Source organism: Strix aluco, chromosome 4 (genome assembly GCF_031877795.1).
Source record: "Strix aluco isolate bStrAlu1 chromosome 4, bStrAlu1.hap1, whole genome shotgun sequence".
Lineage (NCBI taxonomy): Eukaryota > Metazoa > Chordata > Aves > Strigiformes > Strigidae > Strix > Strix aluco.
Genome location: NC_133934.1, coordinates 94,828,196 through 94,851,876, shown reverse-complemented (window position 1 = coordinate 94,851,876; position 23,681 = coordinate 94,828,196). Strand labels below are relative to the sequence as shown.

At 44.8% G+C, this 23,681-nt stretch overlaps 2 protein-coding genes across 3 annotated transcripts in view; one reads left to right on the top strand and one right to left on the bottom strand.

Annotated features, from left to right (window-relative positions):
- Positions 1-16,592, bottom strand: part of ARG2 (arginase 2) — a 25,130-nt gene extending 8,538 nt beyond the window's left edge. Inside the window, exons 1-4 of one of the 2 annotated variants that reach the window (XM_074824416.1) lie at positions 16,417-16,592; positions 14,554-14,776; positions 13,838-13,910; positions 388-565 (exon numbers count right to left, since the gene is read on the bottom strand). In XM_074824416.1, the coding sequence (XP_074680517.1) occupies positions 388-565; positions 13,838-13,910; positions 14,554-14,604 (302 nt within the window). In that variant the 5' untranslated portion in view covers positions 14,605-14,776; positions 16,417-16,592. Of the gene's footprint in view, positions 1-387; positions 566-13,837; positions 13,911-14,063; positions 14,277-14,553; positions 14,777-16,416 lie in introns of those variants that run through there. The other variant, XM_074824415.1, reaches the window with a different exon arrangement.
- Positions 16,558-23,681, top strand: PIGH (phosphatidylinositol glycan anchor biosynthesis class H). The gene is made up of 4 exons (XM_074824419.1): positions 16,558-16,908; positions 18,809-19,018; positions 20,244-20,327; positions 22,478-23,681. Exons 1-4 carry the CDS (start codon positions 16,732-16,734, stop codon positions 22,577-22,579), a joined length of 573 nt encoding a protein of 190 aa, XP_074680520.1. The 5' UTR covers positions 16,558-16,731; the 3' UTR covers positions 22,580-23,681.

Below are 23,681 nucleotides of genomic sequence, written 5' to 3'. Positions count from 1 at the left end.
AGAAGATCCATTACAAAATGGTCTGTGTGCAGGTGTTACAAACCCATCCTAAGATGACATCCTGAGAGTTGAGGGGCAAAAGAGACACATCACTAAACATTCAGTAATAAAGAAACTGCAACAGTTCCTAAAGGGATCTGATTACATAAACTTTCCCAAACAGGAAAACCTCATTTGTTTGTCTGCAGATCACAGAACAGTCTGGAACTAAGCAGTACCATCTTAGAAGGTCAGATTTTTGCAGTCATCTTCTATGCTGCTACCCTATGGTATTGCCAGCAAATAACCCCAAGTTGTTTCCACTGTCCCCTTATTTTTTCTTTAAATTCTTACACTCCAAGTGTCAGCCTGCAGCTTGCACCACTAATTGCTTCTAGTTCAGCTCACCTGTGATCCCCTCCTATAGTCACACAGCTGTGTCCAGCAGCTAGTGCTCTGCTTACAGCATCAGCCAGCACCTGGCTGGCTAAACCCACTGTCCTGGGATATAAAATCAGGTTGTTGTACAGTTCATCATTGGGAACTTGAGTGAAATTCAGATCTCCAAAGTCGTACACTTGGCATCCTGGAAACACATCAGCAAAAGGAGAAAGTGAGTTACTTATTTAAGTGCCCAGAGAAATGTTCAAAATATGGTCCCCTCAGAAAATCAGTTGGGAACAATGTGAAAGGAACAGATTCATTTGACTATTTGCATGTCCTTGCAAACAACTGTGTCACAACTTTACAGATTAGAAAGATAGTGTTGTTGCTTTAATTTAGCAATCAGATACAGCAATCATAGAAAGTCACCCAGAAATAAGAGTTTGGGTTTTTTTTAAATTATTTCTTGGGAATTTTAACATGGAAAGGTACAGTTTGTATTGCTGTCTTCCTTCCCAGTTAGACAGATCGTATACAGCTTTAAATGAGCTCAGTTGCTCAAAGATGCCTAGGACTACACATTTCACTAATTATACCCAAGTCCTAACAGTTATTTTCCATTTTCAAACCCCACAAGAATCCAGGCACAAAAGTGCTACATTACCAATAATGGAAATTTTCTTACAGTACTTTCAGGCAATTCCATGGAGGATGCACTACTGCTTTGTAAGAGAACCTGTTCATTTTCTCAACACAAGATGTTCTAGAAGGCATTTTGATTCTGGGGCTTTGATCCCAACCTTCTTTGAGATCCTGTCATTGCCTGTTACAACTTAATTGGCTGTTGAAGCCTGACAACATTCTAGGTCTAAGACTCAGCCTTTCCTAAAATGTATTTTTGTCTACTTCAGCTGAAAAGGAGTGACTTGACAGATTAGGAAACAAGGGAACATTTTTGAGTGCTCTTTCCCCTCCTCCACTCAACTGGGAACATATTTATTAAATTGGCTGCCTTTGAAGTTTAATTCTCATTCATACTCATTATAGAGCTCATCCTTTGAAGTTCTGCTGTCTATACCATGTGCTTTCTTAACAGTCATTTAGATACCAAAATTTCTAACAGTATTTCACAGGCCAGAGTCTCTCTGTTTCAGACAGGTCTGTTGCTGATGAGGCACTGATGAGGACTGTAAAGGCCTCAAGGTATTTACAGCTACACCAACAGTGGCTTAGTAAGTCAAGACCACCCTGGATACCAGTCACGCCTGTCCCATTTGTTCCTCAGAATCACTAGTCTGTTTGCAGTTCAAAGCATCCAGGCTAGAGCTTCACATTTTGCCTTTAGCCAGACTATGCCTAACAGGGCAATTTGAAAAATTGAGGCAAGCAAATGAAAATGAAGAAACAACCCACTTGGGGCTCTGGGTTTTGGGTTTAACTTCCATTAAGCCATTAGTCTAATGTCCAGGAAACAGGCTCTGTGAATTTGCTTGGTGGAATAAAATGCAAAAATAGCACTGAGAAAAACAAGACTTTAGGAGTTTTGACTGGTGTAAAGAATAAACGAAAATGGTCTAGTCACTTGTGAGAATTAGGTGACTGGCAAATAGGCAAGTATACTTCTTATAGCAGGGACATATGTCAGGGTATTTGCTAGGAGAGAACATGTCAGCTGAGCTCAGCTACTTGCAGAGGATTAAATAAGTCTCAGCAACTCTGAGAAAACACATTACCTGCAGACTTAAAGCAGTAAGCAAGACCCTGACATACTACTTACTCTCCCTGGTTTTCAAAAGGCAATACAGGCACACAGCAGCATTTTTTCCCCCCCTTAGGCAATACCTAATTAGCCAGCAGGATGGCGGCCCTGGAATTTTGAGCCCATTTTGTTCAGATTTGAATGCGCTACCTGATCTCTGTGTAACCACTACATTTTTACCCTCTCTTTCATTCTGCTGCTGTGCAGAATCAGAAAACAGCTGTGAGCTCTGAGATGTTCAATGAATGTCAAAAATCCATTTTTTTAATGTGTCTTCCCACAAGGGTACTTCTCATGCATATGCACACCGGTACACATTTCAGTATTTCAAAGTTTGATGAAAGTACTTGAGTGTGCCCAGGAGAGAAATTTTGGAAGTAAGACTTCAAGACACTGCATTATTCAATAGGTATCAAGAGCTTTTGGAGATGCTGTACAAGTTAATAATGCCTCTGATCTGATACTCTGACATCTGTGGGAAGTAAATCTGCAGTGGGGAGCTGTGTTCAGTGACTTACACACTGCAGGACAGCACGTTACACAATGTAATGGAAGAGAGGACTGCCACTTAACGTTTTGTTCTCTTACAGGACATATAAGCACATCACAGTATTTTTACCCATTGAAGGATGGAAAAGAATAAGAGGAAATTGTATCATGAAGCTCCATCTTTAGATCAGCATAAAACAAAGAACCAACCATGCCATCTTTCACAGCACTTCAAGGAATTGGTTAAGATTCTTCAGGTTATGCTCAAGGCCAAACATGGCAGATGCTAGCAAGTGTGTTTATAGAAGTATCACTTGTGTTCAAGAATTTCTTTCTTCTTTACCCTGCCCTCCTCCCCATCCCTGTTTGTAGGGCAAAAAGACTTGGTTCAGCTTCTGAATAAAAAAGCTATTCATTTCCTACAATCACATCAGGTTCATACAGCTTACAATGTGGGTATGGTAAAGATGGATGGACAGATACTCACTTTTGGGGTCCAGAATTCTGGGATCTTGTCCACCTTTTGGACAAATGGTACCCTCCTTTCATCTGCACTGATGCCTCTAGTTATTTTTTTTTGGTTTTTAAAAAAGCGTGATGTCTGTTAAAGGCAATAAATGCCTCCTATTTTCGTTACCATATTCAAAAGTTTATTGTTATTCAGATAGAGTTCATAAACCTTGTAGCAGCTTCTTTTCTCAGCTCTTATTTACATCCCTCTTATTTAAGCCTACTGTTCTATGTGCTTGCAGAGGATAGCTCAAGTTTCTCAGGGTGATACGGATGTTTTCAGCCAGCTATCCAATGGCTATCTGATTAAAATACCGTTAATCTCAGTACACACTAATCCAATCCACAAACACTAATATATTTTCTTCCTCCTATTTTTAATTGCACCTGAGTTTTGAAAGCTATGATTAAATAACCTTAGTGCAAAAGGAAAGCCTAGTGAATACATAGTACACAAAATAATTCACAGTACATAGATAAACCATATCTCCCAAAGTGACTAGATGTGTGTGTATGCACATATATCTTAATGCTTACTGAACAGCAAGGAAAAAGAATTTGTCACATTATTATTTTCTTAGCTTCTATTTAGAGTCTCAGATATTAGTCTAATACTTAAAGACCTGAATTGTTTTCCATTTCACCTGTCTGCTTGCACAGTTTTGATTTAAAGAAATTAAAAACCTAAATCTTTCTCAACTACATTATTTTGTCCAACACAGAAACTGCTCAATGGACAGACATGCCGTAGCACAGTGCAGTCTGGTGGATCTTGCTGTTATTTGGCTGTTAGTGAAAGATTTATATAATCTACCACACCAAAAAATATGCACTTACTTTCTCTGGTAGTTGGGGCACTCTTTATTTTAAGATGCCAACAGCTATAAACAGACAGCTTTTTAAATCAGCACAGAAAGTTGACATACAGGCCTTTGAAAAGAGTAGATCCAAGTTTTGAAAACTAGAAGAAGATGTGGGCAGATAGGAAAACCAGCTTCCTTACATTCATTAAAAAGCACAGCATCCACACCATTTGTCAGTGCAGCAGAGCAGGTCTAGTCAGGATTGACGTTCTTTTTAAATGAACCAGTACCATACAATACTTACAGACTAAACACCACAGACATTTTGCTATAACTAATTAATAGAAAATTAAATATTATCAGAAGTCTTTTGTTCTACTTTCAAGCTCTAACAGAAATTACATTCAAATGAAAAATATATTGATTCATTAGTCAATTATCAACAGCACAGAAAATTTATAACAAGTCCATACAAGTCAGCTCCATCACTACCCTGGCTCAAGAGGAGATCACTTTTTGAAGTGAGGAAAAAACCCCCAGGCTTGATTCATCTATTTCCATTACAGGAGCTTGAAAGAGATACGAGGGCCATAAAAGTGTCAATCTGGATACAAACACTCAGTATAGTTACATAAATAAGATGCATATATGCCCAGCAGTCCTCCTCTTAGTATGAATGATTAGTGTGCAGAGGCAGCACACACCTCTCTTCTACAGTTTTGGAGTGCAATCCTCAGTGGTTCAATCCCCCCCTCTGACAGAGTTTGTCAGAGCTGCTTGGGGACACATTTCAGCCAAAAATTAATAAATTAGCTTGAAATAGTTTGTATAGTAGATCTTTCCTAGGTCAACTTCTTTTGACCAGCACAGGTTAGGGAAAGGTCACATAGGCATTCAACCAGCAGACCAGGGGATGGAGGGCAGTTGTTTCTTGTTCAAACTCTGCAGGCTGAAGAACCTACCTGTATCTGGTAAAAGAAATCAACACTTTTCATAATTAGGAGCCTAACTTACACTAAGGGGGAAAAAAAGGTGGAAATACAAATTAAGAACATATTTGAAAAGGCATGCGGGAAAATTTATTTTCTTAAATAAGCTATTAACGTAGCACTCAGGCTCAAGACAATGATGCTTATAACTGGGACATAAGATGCCCTTTAGCAAGCTGTGTGACAATGGTAATGTCCCCTTCCTATCGTCTTAAGCAATACAGCCCATTTATTCAGTACCCACAGTAGGGAGCAGTTACTATACCAAGTCATTTCCCTGCATAGATTTTCAGAAAATTTTCTTCTGTAAAAGCAGGTGGCTTATAAGTCTGGGGGCATTTAATTGGAAAACATCTGGGCAGCAGGAGGGAAAGCCTCCCTCCCACCCTCCTCTACTAGGATACCGCACCCAAGCCAGCAGCAATCTGATAGCAGGAGATTCAGCTTTCAAAGTCCAGGCTGTCCGCAGACAGTGCCCAATGGCATGCTACTGTAACAACTGTAACAGCTCTCCTAGGCAGCAAACAGGAACTGGAACAAAAGCATGTGGAATGTGAGATAGAAGTGATCTCCTGACACTGCCTGTTTATGCTGGGTATCTGTGAACTAGAGGTAAAAAAAAAATCCTAAATTAATAGGAAAATTAAATCTTTCCTCTTCCAGGTTTCTAAACCCAGCTGAACTACTTTCAGAAGGAATCTGGAAATCCCACAGTTACTGGGTCTTACTTTACACGGTGTGTTATATAAAGCCACTCACATGAAAGCATCACTCCTGCAAACTGTTTTCTCAGATTACAGCCTGTCTGCTGAGACACCACAGACACAGAAGGGCTCTTCAGGAAGCAATGGATATTATGAACAATGTTTATAGACAAACTTAACATTTTCCTTTCTGTGAATAAAACAAGGGACTACAAACTGTTACCATCCTTTTCAGCATAATCCCACACGTTTATGGTACAAACTTTGCAATCCTTTCTCAGAGACACCGTCAAAATGTTGCACAGCAACACACAAATGACTCAATTCACTAGGACCAGTGCATTCTGAAGACTATTTTAAGAGTTTTAACCCTCCAGAATTATTCAGGGGGTGAGTGTGTAAAAACTATACTATTTAATCATAGCCTTCTTACTTGGAAGTTCATTACACAGTGTCTAATTCGCTTTAAACTGAGTATGTATCTGCTGGAAGAAATCTCCTATTAGCTGCAGACATTTGATGGCTCAGTAGGTTTCTGCCAGCTCTAAAATTTCACTTCCTAAAAGGCAAGTTCATGTCTCGGTAATTTCCACCCTGCCTTTTGGAATTTTGAAAGGTCTGGTTTAAGATGGTTTCTGTATCTGTACCTATTTAAAAGGCTTCAGCTCATTCAACAGCAACAAGCAAACCCAATTCCAATTGCTACACCAACTCTCTAGTGTTAAATTGTCCCTTGCATAAAATGAGCCAAGAAATATTTTTTGTGACCCTAAATTGAGCAGCTACCTCATTTCCTTTTGATAACTGTTTATAACTTTAATCTCTTATGAAATCCAGTGTGCTTGACCTGAAGAGGTCTCCACAAACGTCAGTATCGGGTGTTGGGAAACATTTGTGCTCTGGCTTGCATCAGAGAGGAGACAAGGGTGCCACTATTGTGGTCTGCCACTGCACCAACCCCACACAAGTTCTAATTCCTTTCAAACAAGCTTAACCCAGAAACGGCTCCCCATAGCGAGAACACAAGTAGGCATTTACAGCCATAGGAAGTTGTAATACCAAATCAGCTCTCTTCAACAAGAAGAATCTTGTGCTTTAGATTTTTACAGAAATAAATAGTTATTGTATTAGTTAACCCAGACTAGTAACACTTGAGAGGGAGAGCAGAATGTATCAGAGATTACTGAAGTTATCTTCCTCCCTCTTACTAGCTGCAAGAAACTAACATCAGACCAATTCATTTCTTCATATTCAAATGAAAGATCTGATTTTATTTTTTTTTACTTTAGTGCCTCATTCCCTGCTTTTCACCAGGTGGTTTTACAACAGAAATTTCCACCTTCCACCTAAAAATAATCCTCTGTACTTTATTCACATAAGCACATACCTGCCATATGTCCCTTGGTCTTGTGAGTCCACAATGAGAGACAGGATTAAAGTTTCAAATGAGAAAGTAATAACGGATTCTGTGCACCATAAAGCAGATTGAAACCCAACTCATTACCTAAATTTTCCCTGTCATCTCCCTTTGTGCCCCTCCCCAGTAACTCCTCTCCTTCAACACCATTCATGGTAAAAAAAATAAAACCAGCATGTGATCTGCCCTTATTCCAATCCAGAGATAATTTTATGGGTGCAGAAATGCAGCAAAGTCATGTATTAAAACTAATTCTATAATATAAAAATAGCAAGGATGAAGGGCATCACCATAAAACCAAAGAAATACAAAACCCCCAAGAGCTCTGTTCTTTGGTCCTTGAATGTAATCTCCTTTTATTGAAAGATTGGGAAGAGATAATCAATTCAGGTTTCCCAATCTGCATCAGCATAGCTTATTTATTTAGATGTATTTAAACTAATATGAGGAACAATTACAATTAAAGCAATGAGTGAACTTTACCCCAAATTAACAAAGTTTCTTTTAAAGCCAACTTCATGGATAATGTGCAACCTGGAATATGTGCCAGCCAAATGGGAGAGGAAAAAACAAACAAACATCAAATCAATGACTGACACAATGCTTTTCATTTCAAAGCAAAGACAAGCAGATGGTGTCTTCCATCAATATAGGGAAGAGAGTCAGAACAAACCTACTGCAAGGAATGCTCCAACTCCATGTACTTTCACTGTTGGCATATTTCTAAGACTAGTTGTAATCATGGAAATATCAAAGGGTACAACACTCAAAAGGATAAACGGTGCTGTCAGAGCACACTCCCCCACTTCTAGGAGCTTAGCTTCCCATGCTCAAGGCGAGCTAGCCAATAAGGTCTGCTGCGAAGAAGCAACCTAGAAAGAGCCTCAGTGGAGGCCTGCCCAAAACAGCTCTCCTCCAAAGCCTCAGCAGGGCTCCTTCCGCCTGCCTGGTTACCAGAGTCAGCTTCTGGCTGCCTTCCCTCACCGAGGGGAGCAGCACCTGCCCTTGATGCATTCTGACAACTGGCATCATTTCAAAGACTCACTGCAAATGCCAGTTATAACCAGTCCATTTCACTGCGCTTTGATTTTTGTCAAACCACTGGTCTTTGAAGGGAACCAATCATGGCTAATCAACATTTGAGAGGTAAACAAGAATGACAGAGTTGCTTGGATCTCAGGGTCTCTATAAATAAAAAGAGATCATTTATTCTAGTTACAGAAACAAGCTGCAGTACTACATAAGCATGTTTTACTGGTATTATTAAACAGAAGTGTTTGTGCATGCTTACGTCTAATAAAAATAAGAGGACTGCCACTCACCTGTTCTGTTCAGGGGAAAAAGGAGGGGAGGGTGTGCCTGGGTGAAAAAAGGGCATTCCCATTTCTACTTTGTAGGGCAGAAGACTTAGCTGTTAGTCTAACATCTTTCCGCTACATCCTAACTGATTTTTTTCCTGAGAACACTCCTAGCAAATTAATAGGCTTAGCTTTGACAGTACTGCCAGTAGACGCGATCAGAAAGAACCCATGAACTTAGCATTTCTCATCTCAACAATGCAGAGATTTAACTAAACAACATGCTGCTTAAGATGCCAGCCGTTATTTAAAATTTTGTCTCCCATTTTAATAACAGCAAAAAGAGAGGCTAAAAAGAAAAAGACAGTTCTATACAATAAATTTAAGACTTTATTGGAATTCTACAGATTAGAGATATTTGACTGGATCGACTAAACTAGAAAGTCTTAGAAAGTTTAAAATGCTAAGCTTTGAAGAGAAACAATTGAGATTAGAGCTAGGGCAAAGCTAAAATAGATTCTGATCCAAGAGTACCGAATTCCTGACAGATTTTGTTTCAAGCATAAATGGATCTTTGTCAAACTATAAATCTTAATTCAAATATAGGGCAAGAAGAATGGTACAGTTTATCAAAGTCTTCAGGCATACAGGCAACTCTTTAAACATATATTTACTGGATGGGCTAATGAAATTTTCCCAACACTGCAGCTGTAACTCTTGCTAGTCCACATCTGCTGAATCCCAGCACCACTACTTCATTATGCATACCTCAGTACGTAATTGAAAGACTATTTATCTTCCTCTTAAACTCTTCACCCAAGAAGATCTGGGTGAAGAAAGAGGAGACATATGTACAAGCTGCTTCATGATTTATTGTTAAGACTGAAACTAACCATATGAGCAATGTTGGTGAGACAGCAAAGATGAATTACTATTTTTGGCAGCAGATGTCATCAGTATGAGTCCAATGGTTTTAGGCAAAGCAGGAGCATATCTCCAGTGACATGGGGATTAACAGCTCCATTCCTCTTTTAGAGGAGGTTACTCCTTTTTGAGTCACTACACTGACCTCCTGAATCCTATTATTCAAAAGCTTTGTTCTGCTCAAACAAAAGAATAATAATATGATGGTCATTCTCTTTGACCAGTCTAGCTCTACTGCTGCCTGTCAGCCACATGCCTCTGCAGTCCACTAACTTGCCAAACCAGCAACTCAGATCCAAACTTTGTTAATCAATTCTGGAGTAATCCAAACCCAAGTTTGACTAAACTCAGCAACCCAGCCACATCCAGCTCTAAATAAGGGGGAGGGGGGGGGGAGGAAATCAACAGCAGTCAACATACAAAAATTAATGTTTGGGAGGAAATTTTATACTAAAGTTGTTCCCACATTAGCAACAGCAGAGGTGCTCTAAGTCACCTCAAGGGCTATAGTAACTAACACAACAGCTATCTATTATTTATAAAGAGAGAAGGACCATTCTCAGATTTTTAAGAGGACTAGGCAACATTCTGCATTCAACTGGATTCTCTGCTTAATCTGCAGCAAACAGGAGAGATCCAAGAAATTCTCACTTTAAAAGAACTTCATACTGTGCATCTTCTACAGCTTAGGTCAAGTGCATCTGTCACCCATCTTCCCCACTCCTTCCCACCAGCAGTGCAAGAGCCTCCACATATAGCACCATTTCTCTTTGCTGCGAGAACAATATACAGCCCTGCAAGCTTTGTACCCTTTCCTGCCCCATGCCAGGGAGTTATGGGTCTCTATTTTCATATAGCACTTTTACTTCTTTGGCAAGAAGAATAATATTTTGGTTTCCCTTAGGAGAAGGAGCAAAGCCAAAAGACAAACATCACCAAGGTGAATAAAAAGCCCCACAGGTTTAGTCAGTTATATTTTAAATTATCCCTGCTACAGACTTGCACACCCACTGATTTTGGCTTGGAAACTGGACTCCTGCTGTATTAATTCTCCTCCTGAGTACACCTCGAGCTACTACCAACACGTAACTGTGTTCTCTCTGCTTCTAACAAGGGGATAAAAGTCAAGACAGTGGCTGAGATTCATCTCTGACAGTCTGGTACAGACTAGTGATACCATCTGCCTCTGAGCTCCCTCTCATATTTCAGCATAAGCATAAACAAGCTGTTCATAGGCAGTCATCATTTTAGGCAGCCAAGAATTTATCATACCATGTAAGTATAGTCACAGTCTCTTTAAAGGGAGGGATCCCCCCCAAAAAACAGAAAGTAGAGTAGCAGCTCAGGACACTGCAATAGGACTATGGAAGAACAGAAACTAGGATAGGGTGAAAGGAACAATACAATTCCCTCCCAGAGATACCAGCCAGTGAAAGCAAAATGCAAAACAGTGCAAAAAGAAGGAAACAAAGGTCTAGTGTTCTCTCTCTCTGATACGGCTTGAACACTATCAATGGGAGTCATTACCTCAGGCATACAAACATATGAAAAGCCTTGTGGTTGCTTGATAGTCACAGTATATACACATAAGTCTAAAACAATCAAACAAATGCATCTTACCACCCAAATGCTACATTTTAGAGGAGACTTCAGAGCATCTTCATTTCACACAGGTTGAACTAAATTTGAATATACGAACAGAAAATTAATAAATCAAACTTTACAATTTCAGGCAAACAGAAGAATCTGATCCCCAGAAAACTCTTCGACTTGAAACAAGTGAGGGTAATTTTATTTGGGAGTTACTCTATACAGAGTTTTCATGACAGGAACACTGCCTCTTTCCCCCTTCTATACTTTCTTAGACTGCCCAGAATCCACCCTTGCTCTTCTACTGGGAAGCATCATTCCACAGCTGGCCTCATGCCTGGTTCCAAGCTTGCAATGACAAGGAAAACCACATTTATAGCACTCCCTCACATCCCAGTGGGGAACAGGGGCACACAACAACAACAACCACCACCAGTCACACAGACCCAATGGACACAAACGCTTCAGAAGTAACCAACACAGGCAGGAGAAGCCCTGTATCTTAGATAAATGTTATTTCTTTTTAAAAGGAGGAACCTGGTCTGCTGCAGTATTATTTACCTGCTCCTGGAAAACAAGCAACAAGGTCCCATGAAAATTATTAATTCTTTTAACATAACAGATAACTAGAATATCCAAGTTAATACTGTGGCTCTATTACCTTCAATGTATGAAAAGAAAATTCATAGTGTTAGAAAGACAAAGAAGAAAGCAGCTAAAGTTCTACTGCCAGTTCAGCATACCACAGGAGTCCAAGCAATGGCACTATTATCACAGTACTACAGACAAAGCTATCCTGCCAGCCCAAGGCAGAAAAATAAAAGAGCCCCCACACAAAACATATTTTTATGAACAACAGATGTGCACAATACAGCAGGCTACATGGCAGTGTCCTCCTCAATCTATCACCCTACCCTCAAGCAGATAGTCTTTGCAAGATAAATAACTCCTCTGTGCATGCTGGTGACTATCATTATTTCAGGATGGGCCATCACAGCAAAGCCTGTTCACAATCCGTGTGCCATCTGAACCTGTTCCTAAGACAGCTGCTGATTTAAGCAGCAATAAACATCAACACTGACTGAAAAAAAACCCAAACACCTACCCCAGTGGAAGAGCATGTCAGCAACAGGAAACAAACTGCAGGAGGAAGAAATCCCAGAGCCTTTAAAAATTGTAAGGGAACAGCAAGGAAATGATGTGCATTACTGATTAATGAGTAAACAGTCCATAAGCAACTAAACAGTGAAAATATTTTTCACCTTGTATTCATTTTTTAGTTTAGTTTCTATCCCCACAACTTTTTGTTCCTGGAATGCAGAAAGGGCTTGTGTTCCCCCCTTTCTTTCTACCTTCTCCAAGTTCCTATTGAAGTGAGCTTATGTCATGCAAATTAGGGTGAGTTTTTTCTTAGTTTTTTGGGGGGGGTGTGTGCAAAAGAATTCTTACAAAATGGAAGTATTAGATCTTAACTACTTGAGAGAGAACCCCAAGCCTTCCAGTATAAAATTGTCATAGATATAAAGTGCTGCCTACAGTCTTGTATAGAATAACATTGTCCTTTCAAACCTGGTAACTCGTTAGTTTTAAACTCTAAGCTCAGTAATATCCAGACTTGCTTTTATTCCAGTATACAAGACCTCTTTTAGACACCCTCTTCCATGTTTGTAGAGGCTACAGATCATGCTCACTAGAATTCAGATATTGCCAAGGATGGCGTATGTCTCAACTTTGCACAAAAAAGATGGGAAAAGAACGTCTCCTCATCTGATTGCAAACTGGGACTTTTCAGCTTATGGCTCATAAGATATGCAGGATAAACCTACAGGGCTGCACAAAACAATAGCTTCTGTTTTAAAGAGGTTTTATAATTCAGAATAAATTTGCTAGAGGGTGATTAAGCAATTATCTTTCTTCTGCATGCATCCAAACTCCACTAATCACACAGCAAGCAGATAACATAGTCCTCCTGTGGTCCAGCCCTGCAATCCATCCCATCATAGAGTTTTCAGTAGCACTTTTTAGATTAAAGAAATTCCAAGACAGAGTTCAGCTTTACAAGTTTCTATCCCTCACATCCTGTTTCCAATAACTGCGATACAGTTTTCTGCAGGTCTCAGCTTGTAGAAACAAACCGATGCGAGAAGCTGAAAGACATGTAAGTGCACAGATTTGCTTGAGTAACAGTAGCGCTAACAGTGAAAAGACCAGAAACTTTCCATTCACACAGTGCTGTTTGCAAGTGTTTTGAAAGCAAAACTTCAGACAAGACCTCGTATCTGAGATCTTCTGAGGATTTCTCTAGAAAGTTCCGAATTTCATCACTTGAAAGCGTGCAAGTATTTCAGGAACAAGCTAAGTAGCCGGTAATGAATATGGAAGAAGAAAACACACGATGTGAGAAATCGCGGAGCACAGCCAAGGGTATGCCTTGCCTGGCCACACCGAACACCCGTAAGGATTCAAAGGGCCCCCCATTCCCCCGGCGCTCCTGCAGCCCGGCAGGGGCAGCGCACGCTCCGCAGGCCGGCGAGGCGCTGGGGGTGCCAGCACAGGCCACCCGGGCACGGCCACCTGCCCCCGGGCAGACGGGGCACGCCGCGCCCGGTGAGCGGCAGACCCGGCCTCTCCTCGTCCCGGGGGACCCCCCGAGCGGCCGTGGGCGCCTTCGGGCGCCTCAGGCGGGGCAGCGGCTGCACGGCCGCGCACCAGCGGGCATCGCCTACCCCCGGGCACCGCCGGCTCGGGGCCGCTCGGGGTTCGGCGATTCACTGGAAGGAGCCGGCTCCACCCCACCCCCACGGGCTCGCAGCGAGCGGCTGAGTCACGATTCGAAGAAACGAGCTGCGACAGGGATGCCCGGCCAGGGGAGGGTGAAAGAAGGGGAGAGCAGCCCCGCCGCCGCCTCCTCCCGCGCCGCACTACCCCACCGCACAGCCCGCACCCCCCGCTCCCCGCCGGCGAAGCCCCCGACGCGGCGCCGCGCCTCACCGAGCCCAGCCAGCCGCTCCACCAGCCCCGCGGCGCGGAGGGTAGCGGGGCCGTGGTCCACTCCCCGCCGTTTCTGCGAGACAAAGAGAAGGGGGTGCGTTAGCCAGCGCTGCCTGCGGCCAGGTGCGCGGGCCCGGCCGGGCGGGGGTAAGCCGAGCGGCTGCGGCACCTACCGGCCCCCTCAGCGGGGCGAAGGGCCCTCGCGCCCCCCCCCGCCGATGCTCACCTGCCCCCGGGAGAGCGGGGCTCCCACCAGCGCCACGGAGTGTGCCTGCCTGGGCAGCGGGAGCCCCGCGCCCGCCTGCCTGCGGAGGAGGAGCCGGGCGAAACCGCTACGCAGGGCCATGACGCCGCAGCTGCCGAGCGATACCGAGCGACGCCGCCGCCCAGCTCCGCTCCTTTTAACGAGCCCCGGCCCCCGCCGCGCGCCGCGGCCGGCACCCGCGTCCCCGCCCGCCGCCCGCCCCCGCGCCGCCCGGCCAACGGCAGCGCGCGCGCCCCGGGGGTGTGTCCCGCCCCCCGCCGCGCACGCGGCTCCGCGCGCGACAGCTCGGGGAAGGCGGGAGGGGGCGAGCGGGCGGCCAACGGCGGCTCCGCAACGGCCCCCGCCCCGCCCCGCCCCGCCCCCTCCGCCCTCCTCCGCCCCGCCGGGGTTTTTCCACTCCCGCGGGGGCAGCGGCGCGGCGACAGACGCAGCGCCGGGGGACGGATCTCACCGTGAAACGCCGGAACTTGTAACGGTCCCGGGGGACAAACCGCCACCTCATCCGAGCGCCCCGGCGGGCCGCACTAAGCGCCGAGAGGCACCTGGCAGGATGCTGCTCCCGGGCTTTACTGAAGAGAAACCGGGGTGAGGCTCTGCAGCTGGCGGTGATAACGCATTCCAAAAGCCACCGCGCCAGCACCTGCCTCTGGTGCCTGACCTGAGGGTGTCTTGGCCTGAGAGGATTCACAAGTTATGAAAGCTCCTACTGTTCCCACTCACAGCACATTTGAAGATTACAGATTAAGAAATGATTTGAGAACTAGCAAATTCCCCCATCTTTCCCTTCTGTGACAAAGCAACGTGACTCCTACTGTCAAATGTGCAACCTTATGGACACGTTTGAAAAAAAGGCTGGCAGCCTTCGTGAGAAGAGAGATGACAGGGTGCAAACATGCTTAAACTGGGACTCGCCAGTGACACAAAAAATCCACGTGCACTTTTGCTTTCTCCTCTTAAGATTTCAAAGTCCTCTTGTTGCCTCTGTATCTCAGTAACTTCCCATGTCTTTTTGTTAACGTGAATTACCATTACCACTGCTCCAGGAGCTCACATTTCTTCTCCCTCCTGTCACTGACCTCCTCACTCTTCACACTGCCTTTTCTTCTTCTAGCCCCTACTCAGATTTTAGTTTCCCTTTCTCCCTATCCCTGTCTCCTAGACTGTCATATCCTACTTCTTTACTTCAGTCCTTTTTACCTATTATTTCAAACATTTCTTCCCTTTTAAAAAAACCCGTAACTCCGGTTTCAATTTACTGTTTTCTCCACTTCCACTCCATCTACAAACTTCTTTCATCTTCTTTTTATCTTCAACATTTTCTCCTCTGTTTCTGCAGTTCATTGACTGCTGTTTTTTCCTTCTCTCCGGGCCAGCTCACCTTTTCTCTTCAGAGCTCCAGCCCATGCCTCACCTCGCCTCCTGTCACAGTGAGATCCTCGACATACTGCGTGAGTCTTCCACTACTGCCAACCCTCATCCACTCCTCTAGGCCGAGCAAAGATCTTGTGGCAGTGATTCCTCAAGGCCCCTTGGTTTCTCATGTCCATTAAATCCTTTACAAGAGCAAGTTAACAGGTTTATATATATAGTATCCACCCAAGGGCTCTTAAGATACCATGAATGAAGTAAATTGCTCACAGAAAGAGGGTATCTGCAATTAAAAGTAATGGGCACACTCCAGGACTGTGGGAGAGGGGGAACAAGTAAATACGGCAAAGGAGTTAGGTGATGGCTTGGAAATTACAGAGCTGTAGCTTTATGTTGCTGCCAGGCAAGTCATATGAAGTAGTAACTGGAAAGTATTAAAGAGAACACAATACAGACACTCATTAAGTCCCTGTACACAAAGCCAAGTCTCCAATTTATTTGGTACTTAGATGGCAAGGAACCAGAAAACACTGCTTTAAATTTTGGGGAAGAAAAATACTGAAAAAACCCAAGAGTTTGTAGTAAAGGATGGTACAGACAAAAAGCTAGATTTATGTAGTAGGAATCGATAAAGGCAAACGGGGGAAAAAAAACGGTCTCTCTTTGTCATGGCAAGAGACACACAACCACAAAAACCTGTGTCGCTTTCAGCTGCTGTTGAAATGCCAAGAGGAAGCAAGCAGCGAACGATCAACATCTGCAAACGGCGGGAGCTCCTGATGTGGCTCAGGGTGAAGGCCCCCGGCGAGGTGTAACCCAGCAGAGGCTCCAGCGGCACCACCCTCGCGGCAGAGCAGGGCCGGCCGCAGCCCGGCTGCCCGGAAGCCGGCCGGAGCCGCCATTTGGCAGGGCCGAGCCAGGCCCGACACGCTCCCCCCGAGCTCACCTCAGCTGAGGCTCCTCCCGCACGGCCGCGCTCACCCCGCCGACTGTCCGCGGCTCCGCTCCGCGCTCGGGCCGGGCCGACCCCCGCTCCGCCGGGCCCGGGGCGGCGGGAAGATCCACCAGAAGCGGGAGCGCGGCGGAGGCTTCGCGCCCCGCCGGCGCGCGTGGGGGGGGGCTGACGGGACGACGACCTCACCCCCGCCCCCTTCCCGCGGCCAGCGGAGCGCCGGAAGTGTGTGGTGGGGCGGCGCCGGGGCGGCGGGCGGGCCGCGCTGCGCCGCGCTGGGCCGCAGCCGGGTGGTCACGGCGGGCCGGCATGGCGGAGCGGCGCTACCGCTCGGCGTCGGGGGCGGCCATCGCGCTGCGGCGCCGCCAGCACAGCGCCTCCTGCCGGGAGCTGGCGGTGCGCTGCCCGCGCCTGCAGCTCCGCTCGCTCAGCGCCGTCACCTCCGCAGTCTGGCTGGCGGCCTACGGGCTCTTCGTGCTCACCCAGGTACCGACCGCCGGCCTGCGGCCGCCCGCACCCCTGCGCCTGTGACCCGCCGAAACACCGGGGGGGTACTCGGGGGCTGCGGTTGGCATCCGAGAGGCTCGGTGGCGGCGGAGGGAGCCACGCGGCCTTTGCCGAGCCGCTCCTAGGACATGGGCAACGCGGACCGAGGAGGGCGGCCAGAGCCGGTGGAGAGGCGGTCACCGCGTATACAGGGTCTCCTCCACGCTCTGGGAGCGCCGAGGTGGTAGAGCGGGATGAGTATGCGGTGAAAAAGAGAGAGCTGCGCCAGCCAGCCCACAGGCTGCAGCCCGGCTGCTCTTGGTGGCTTCTCGGCCACCTCTGTTGGTTTGTAGCTTCTCGCCAGATAGGGTGGATGTACGTATGGGTGTTGGGCGATGCCTAGCGCATTCTGGTGAGTCCAAATAGCAGATGTTTGCTTGGAGAGATGAGTTGCAGGCATCTGGAATAAAGCATGTATTGAAGAAGGTGAGTGTTCATCCCCAAAGGGAATTTCCTGAGTGACTCAGAACACAGCACCATGCTCATGTTTCACAGCTGAGGCAGTAAGACCCTGGCAGTACAGACTTCAAAAGCTGCCGATAAATCTGAAAGTAAGAGTTTAGCTGTTGGATCTGTGACCCATATGTGCAGGGAAGGACCAGCTTGTAAACCCAGACCAGTTAGCTCCAGATTGAAGTCAGTAGCTTGACCAAAGAAGCTGGTCACTGTGACCAATGCTGTGACTGTTTCACTTAAATTTCTTTCAATAATCTTTTCCCAAGGAGTGAAGACAGAGATTGTGGTATGAGTCAGTTGGCAGGTTTCTGATATGAAAAGATCATTAACATTCCTCTAGCTGGAAGGGAAGGTGTGTTTGAGTTTTGTTACAAAAGCATACACCCCAGCCAGTGGTACCACCCACTGGCCTCCTGCTTGGTTTTACATGTGCTCGTGCAGCTTGTATGCAAGCAACTGTGATCCTTCCTTTAGGCCAGAAAACCAGATCTGAAAGTCTCTGTGTGGATTTCAGTGTCTGTTATTCATGACTGTTTTCCGTGATGACAGACTGTCGGAGGAGTCCTGTATCCTTTCTGTGTGAATGTGGCCACAGCTTCTTATGGTGGTACAGGCCCAGCTTGAGTGGTAGGGCCATGCAGTTCTGGTCCTTTAGGAAGTATCATTTTAACTTGGGATTCATGGGTACGCAGCCTGGAGCTCTCTAAAATGTGTCCCAGAAATAGGTTGTAGGTTGCGGACCTTTAGGATTTATTACCACGTCTTCAGATGACTTTAGTTTCATCAGTTATATATTATTTTATGTAACAGCAATCCCAAGATTGCAGCATGCAGAAGATGTTCATCCTCAGAAAAAGCACAGGAGAAAGCAAATGTTCTTTAGATTGGTGCTTAAGGCAGGAAGAGTGATGAGGTTTGAACAAGTTTAGACTTGCAGTTTGTAAAAAGAAAATCACTAGGTCAGTGTTTTTCCCTAAAAGATTTTTCTTCCCCTCTGAGACTCCACCCTCAGTTCTAGTAAACATTTCACAACACTTCTCTGTTAGTGACATCATCTCTGTAGACATTTGTATAATACACTGTCACTGAAGTAACTAGCCGTTTTTGCTTGAGATTTCTGCACTAAATTTACAACAAAGGAATAGAATTTTCTTGCAGTTTTCAGTTTTGTCTCCCAGTTCTTTCAGACCATATTCTGATGACTGATTTAAATCCCATTACACATATATCAGCCAGCCAGGTGAATAAAAGGACTCCACCTGAGTAAAACTGCCTTGTAACTGTAGCTTTGTTATTATAATTTACTGTGCCATATTACTTTCTCTACAGCCGCATTCAATTACTTGTAAGACCAGAGCTCTGTCTTTGCTTGCTTGCGTTACAGAATAGCATGGTGCTTTCTGCTGCTATCTTCGTCACACTGATTGGCCTGATCATATACCTGCACTTCGTGAAAGTTGACCAGGAATCGCTACTGGTCATCGGCTCACTTGGCATCCAGGTGACTTCATCCTACGCTTCAGGGAAAGAGAGCACAACCTTCATTGAGATGGGTCAGGTGAAGGACGTGGTTATCAATGAAGCCATCCACATGGTAATCATACACAGTCTTTCGTCTCGTGTATCTGTGGGCATGCTCATGTTCAGTTCATTTTCATGAGTGTGATTTACTGGAGCAATGACACACAGCACCATCCGTAGCTTTACTGACATCAAGAGCTTTGTTTCAGATTTCGCTCTTTATTCTCCTGTCTGTTCTCTCACCTTTAAAGGAGAACTCAAGCCAAATTGATAACCTCAAGAAGCCAAACCCATCCTTTAGATAATGGCACTGTTACGGAGGCTCTCAAATAAACAACCAACCACCAAAAATTAAAAATTTATTATTAACACAATTAACTAGCTCTCTGTAAATTACAGGTTCAAATGTCTGTGAGAGGAGAACAGAACAACTTCCTAGGGTTTAAAGACAACCCAAAATGCAGAACAAAGCACAACTCCTTAGGGTTTAAGCAACCCAAAGCACAGAACAAAGCACCACTCCCTCGGGTTTAACGGCAACCCAAAATGCTCTATCACTCACCTAACAAGTGAGGGCTCTCAACCTCGAGGACCTGCTCAGGGCAGCCTCCTGACCCAAGTCACCTCGAGGAGTTTCCTTGCGCGGTGTCCTGACCCAAAAGGAGAGTCCTTGACCGCAGCGTGCTGCTCCAGGGGATGAGCTCAAAATGGCTCCCCAGGGGACTCCATTTATACCCAGGCCGAATCTGACCCGTAGTCAACAGCGGCTCGCATTGGCCAAAGGCCCCAATTACCACGAAGCCCTGAGAACAAAGGCAATCAGGAGCTGCTACCCTTCAGCAGCCAAGAAGCTCTGTTTTCATTGGGTGGGGGCACCTGCCACAGACACTGACATTGACACTGAGTTAGTGGTTTTAGTTCTTTTTGTTGAACTGTTCTTACAAATCCTGATGCCAAACTCCATAAGTAGTCAAGATGGACATAAGAAGATAGACAACACAAGAGATGATTTTTCCTGTTGCATAGGTTTTCTGCAAAGCTCCTGTAGAAAGGCAGATCTTACCCTTCCAGCATGCGTGCCTTTCAGGTTAAAAATTTAATAGAAAAAAACATGGGTAAAATTATTTTTTTATTGTGTGAAGCGAGGAAAGCTATAGATACAAACTTGTAGAGTTGAGTGTGGCCTGGGGTGATTGGCCTTTAGCCCGATAAGTTGAAACAGATCCTCTTTCTGTGATAAGTCCAGGCACTTTGATAGCATTTTCAAACTCCGATGATTTTGTCTGTTTCTCTTGTAGCAAAAAGTTATCTACTACCTGTGCATCCTCCTCCAGGACCCTGGAGATCCTCAGGGAGTATCTGAGGTTGTGCCACTCTTTCAGGTGAGTTTGACTGAATGGTGGAGAAATCCAGATCCGTGGTCTGTGTCAGTTGTCTAAGCGTATCTTTATCCCACTACAGGCAGCGGGTTACAGTGCCTTTCCCTGACTGGGCCTTTGGGGTGGGTGGTATTAGAAGTCTCATAGAACTACATACCAGGGATGTTTTTTTCATTTGCCCTCCATTAAAAGAACAGGGAGCTGTGTAAATCTGAACCCTACCAGGAGTTTGCATGAATGAGACGTCTTTGGCTCATGTAGGGTACTGAGGACTCATACAGCTTTCTGTATAGTCTTATGTTCAGTGTTACTGTCGTAACTACGGCACTGTGCTGCAGCTGATTTTTCTCTCAGTTCTGTGTGCCAGAAGTGCTCATAAAAACCTTGTTGGCATTAGAATGACTTCCCCTGTCTCACTTGTTGACAAAGATCACAGTACAAGCTGTGAGCAATTTGCTTAATGTATAATAACTTGCTTGCTTTACCATTACCCTGTCTCCCCTTTCTCTTCTCTTGCTAACTTGTTCTGGCTGTTCAGAATCCCATTTTTGTGGTGGATTTTCTTTCTGCATGTACACGCCTAACAACAATGCCCTGACCCTTGAGTGGTGGTAAGCCGTACAAGGGTACCTCACACCTTAATCTTTAACCTTTAAGGTTTATAGCCCTCTCTGTCCTTTGTAATTCACCTGCTGCTGGTGACTTACCATTTTGTAGTCCACATTCAGTTTATGACTGGATACAGTTATCTTCAGCTAAATACTTATGGGTATAAATAGACTATTCCATTGATACTTGCTAACTCAGTCCCACATTTGTAAAGACATTTACTAACAATAATACAAATTAAGTATTTCACGCATAGTTAATGGAAAAAATGGATTTGCTGGAAATTAACAACTGATAAATTCCAGAGACCTGCATAGTTACACATGCTCCTTGCCAGCTTCAAAGATGCTGCCTGGCATTTGTGTAGTTTTGCTTTTTTTTTTAGCTCTCTGGACAGTTTTATTTTCATGGAAATACCTTAGTATTGGTAGAGTTGACTCCCCAGCAAAAGAGGTACAGAAAGAGCTGTGTCAGTTTGCAATTCATTACCCGTCAGTAATTCTCACTTTAACATGCAAGTTAGTATGTTACTTAGTTTTGAAGGAGCAGTAATTAGTAACTTTATCACTTGTCCTTCATTGGGTTCCTCTAAGTTATGTCAGCCTTCAAAAATACAGTTTACCGTGTCACTGAGCCCAGGAGCACTTCTGCGCTGAATTGACCTATTGTTCTCTTAAGCAACGCTTGCAAGGAGAGGCATTGGATGGACTTTACACAGTAATGCTGTTTTGGGAGCTCAAAAGTCATGGGACCATAGGGACTAGGGGACTGGGAAACTTTCACCTCCTTGCTGATTTTAATCTGGTCCAGGTTAGAAGTGATGGGAAATCATTAGACTTTGACCACCATTCGCTGTTTGTGTGAAATGAATTGATGGTTTCGGTTAACCTTCCATTGTCCTTTTGTTGACAGTACTAGCAGAGGCCAAGGGCCAGGTGTCTAAATTCCCTTTCCTGAAGGTAGATTTTTCAGTGTGGAGGTCTTCTAGGATGGTGGATTAGTGTACGGAAACCGGCTGTTTGGTAGGTCTCTAGAGGGAGTACGGCCTAATAGGTAGGTTAGTGGGTTGGGAGGTGTGGGTGTTCTTCCATGCTGTCACTCTGAACTGTGAGCCGAGAAAGGGGAGGATTTCTGATGTGGTGAGAGATTCAGGCTAACTGCAGAATGCTGCTGCATCTTTTGACCTGACACCTTTAGGGGCTGGCATTTTTCTCCACAGAGCAGGTATGGCTTATGGAATGGCTTTGCATTCCAGTATCACCAGCTTACATCAAACACCTCCTGAAGTCTGATGGATTATTTCTCAACAAACATGTAAAAAAGGAAATCTATTCTCCATTGACTTAACATGAGAAAGCTCATCAACTACACATATCTTGCTGTTGCTTTCCTTATACACGCATGCTTCTGATAGTCAGCTTTGTGTCAGCTGTCTCCACATTCCTTTCTCTGCCTGACACTCTCATCAGTGGGAACTTAAAGCTTTCCAACTCTTTTACAGTCAGTTCAGAGCCTGATTCTCTGTTGTTTGACTTAAATTGTAGAGCTCCAAGCCACGTCTGGACTGCTTGATAGAAGTGTACAAAAGTTGTCAAGAAATCCTGGAGCAGAGGAAGACAGCTCCACAGTCAAGTGGAATAAAATAGTAAAAAAAAAAAAAATCAAGGCAGCAAACTTGCATCAGGACTCAGAGAGACACATGGAAAAGCAAGCAAAACTGCCCCATGGCTTTTTTTAATTAGATGAGTTGGAAGTGATGCAGCAGTACAGTGATGTTAGGGCTAAAGGCCCACGCAGGTTCACAGAGCTGTAACAGCAAATGTCAGCTCAAGCACAGAAGTGAACCTTGAAATCCTCTGCTATGAAGACAGGTGAGCAGAACTTTTTAGACTCAGACTTGCCTCTCCAGAAATGAATTATGGGGAAACAGGGCAAAGGGAGGCAAGAACATGCTTCAAATGTTTACTCCCTTGTGGATCTGAAAATTATTACAAACTGTTAATGTAACCTTGGCTGGACTGCCAAAAGTATGTTGGTTTTTTTTTTTGTTTCTATTTAACTCTCTGCTTGAAAAAAGCATATACCACTCTAAATACCAAAGCTCATGTGTGGGCTGGGATGGTAACTTGGATGATCCACAGGAGAATTACAGAAATAAAATACCATAAAATTAAAATACACTGTTGCATTCAATTATATTTAATGAAATAAATGTGGGAGAGCAGACTTTGACCTCTTTGGGGATCTGCTTGAAAGCGTTCCATGGGATGGGGCCCTAGAGGGAAGAGCGATCCAAGAAAGCTGATTGATAGTGAAGGATCACCTCCTCTAAGCTCAAGAACAGTCCATCCCAACAAGCAGGAAGTCTGCATGGGTGAACAAGTTGCTCCTGGCAAAACTCGAACACTCAAAAAGGAAGTATACAGGAGGTGGAAGCAGGGACAGGTGACCTGGGAGGAATACCGCAATGCCGTCTGGGATGCAGTTAGGAAAGCCAAAGCCCACCAGGAACTGGATCTGTTGAGGGATGTCAAAGGCAAAAAGAAGGGCTTCTGTAAGTACATAAATAGCAAAAGGAAGGCAGGGAAAATGTGGACCCATTGCTGAAGGGGCAGGGGCATGGTGACACAGGACATGGAAAAGATGTGGCATTGAAAGGGCCACATCAATTGCTCTGAGAATACGTGGAAAGTGTATTGTTGAAAATAATGGTAATGACTATGTGAATAAATCTTGATTGATCTGTGC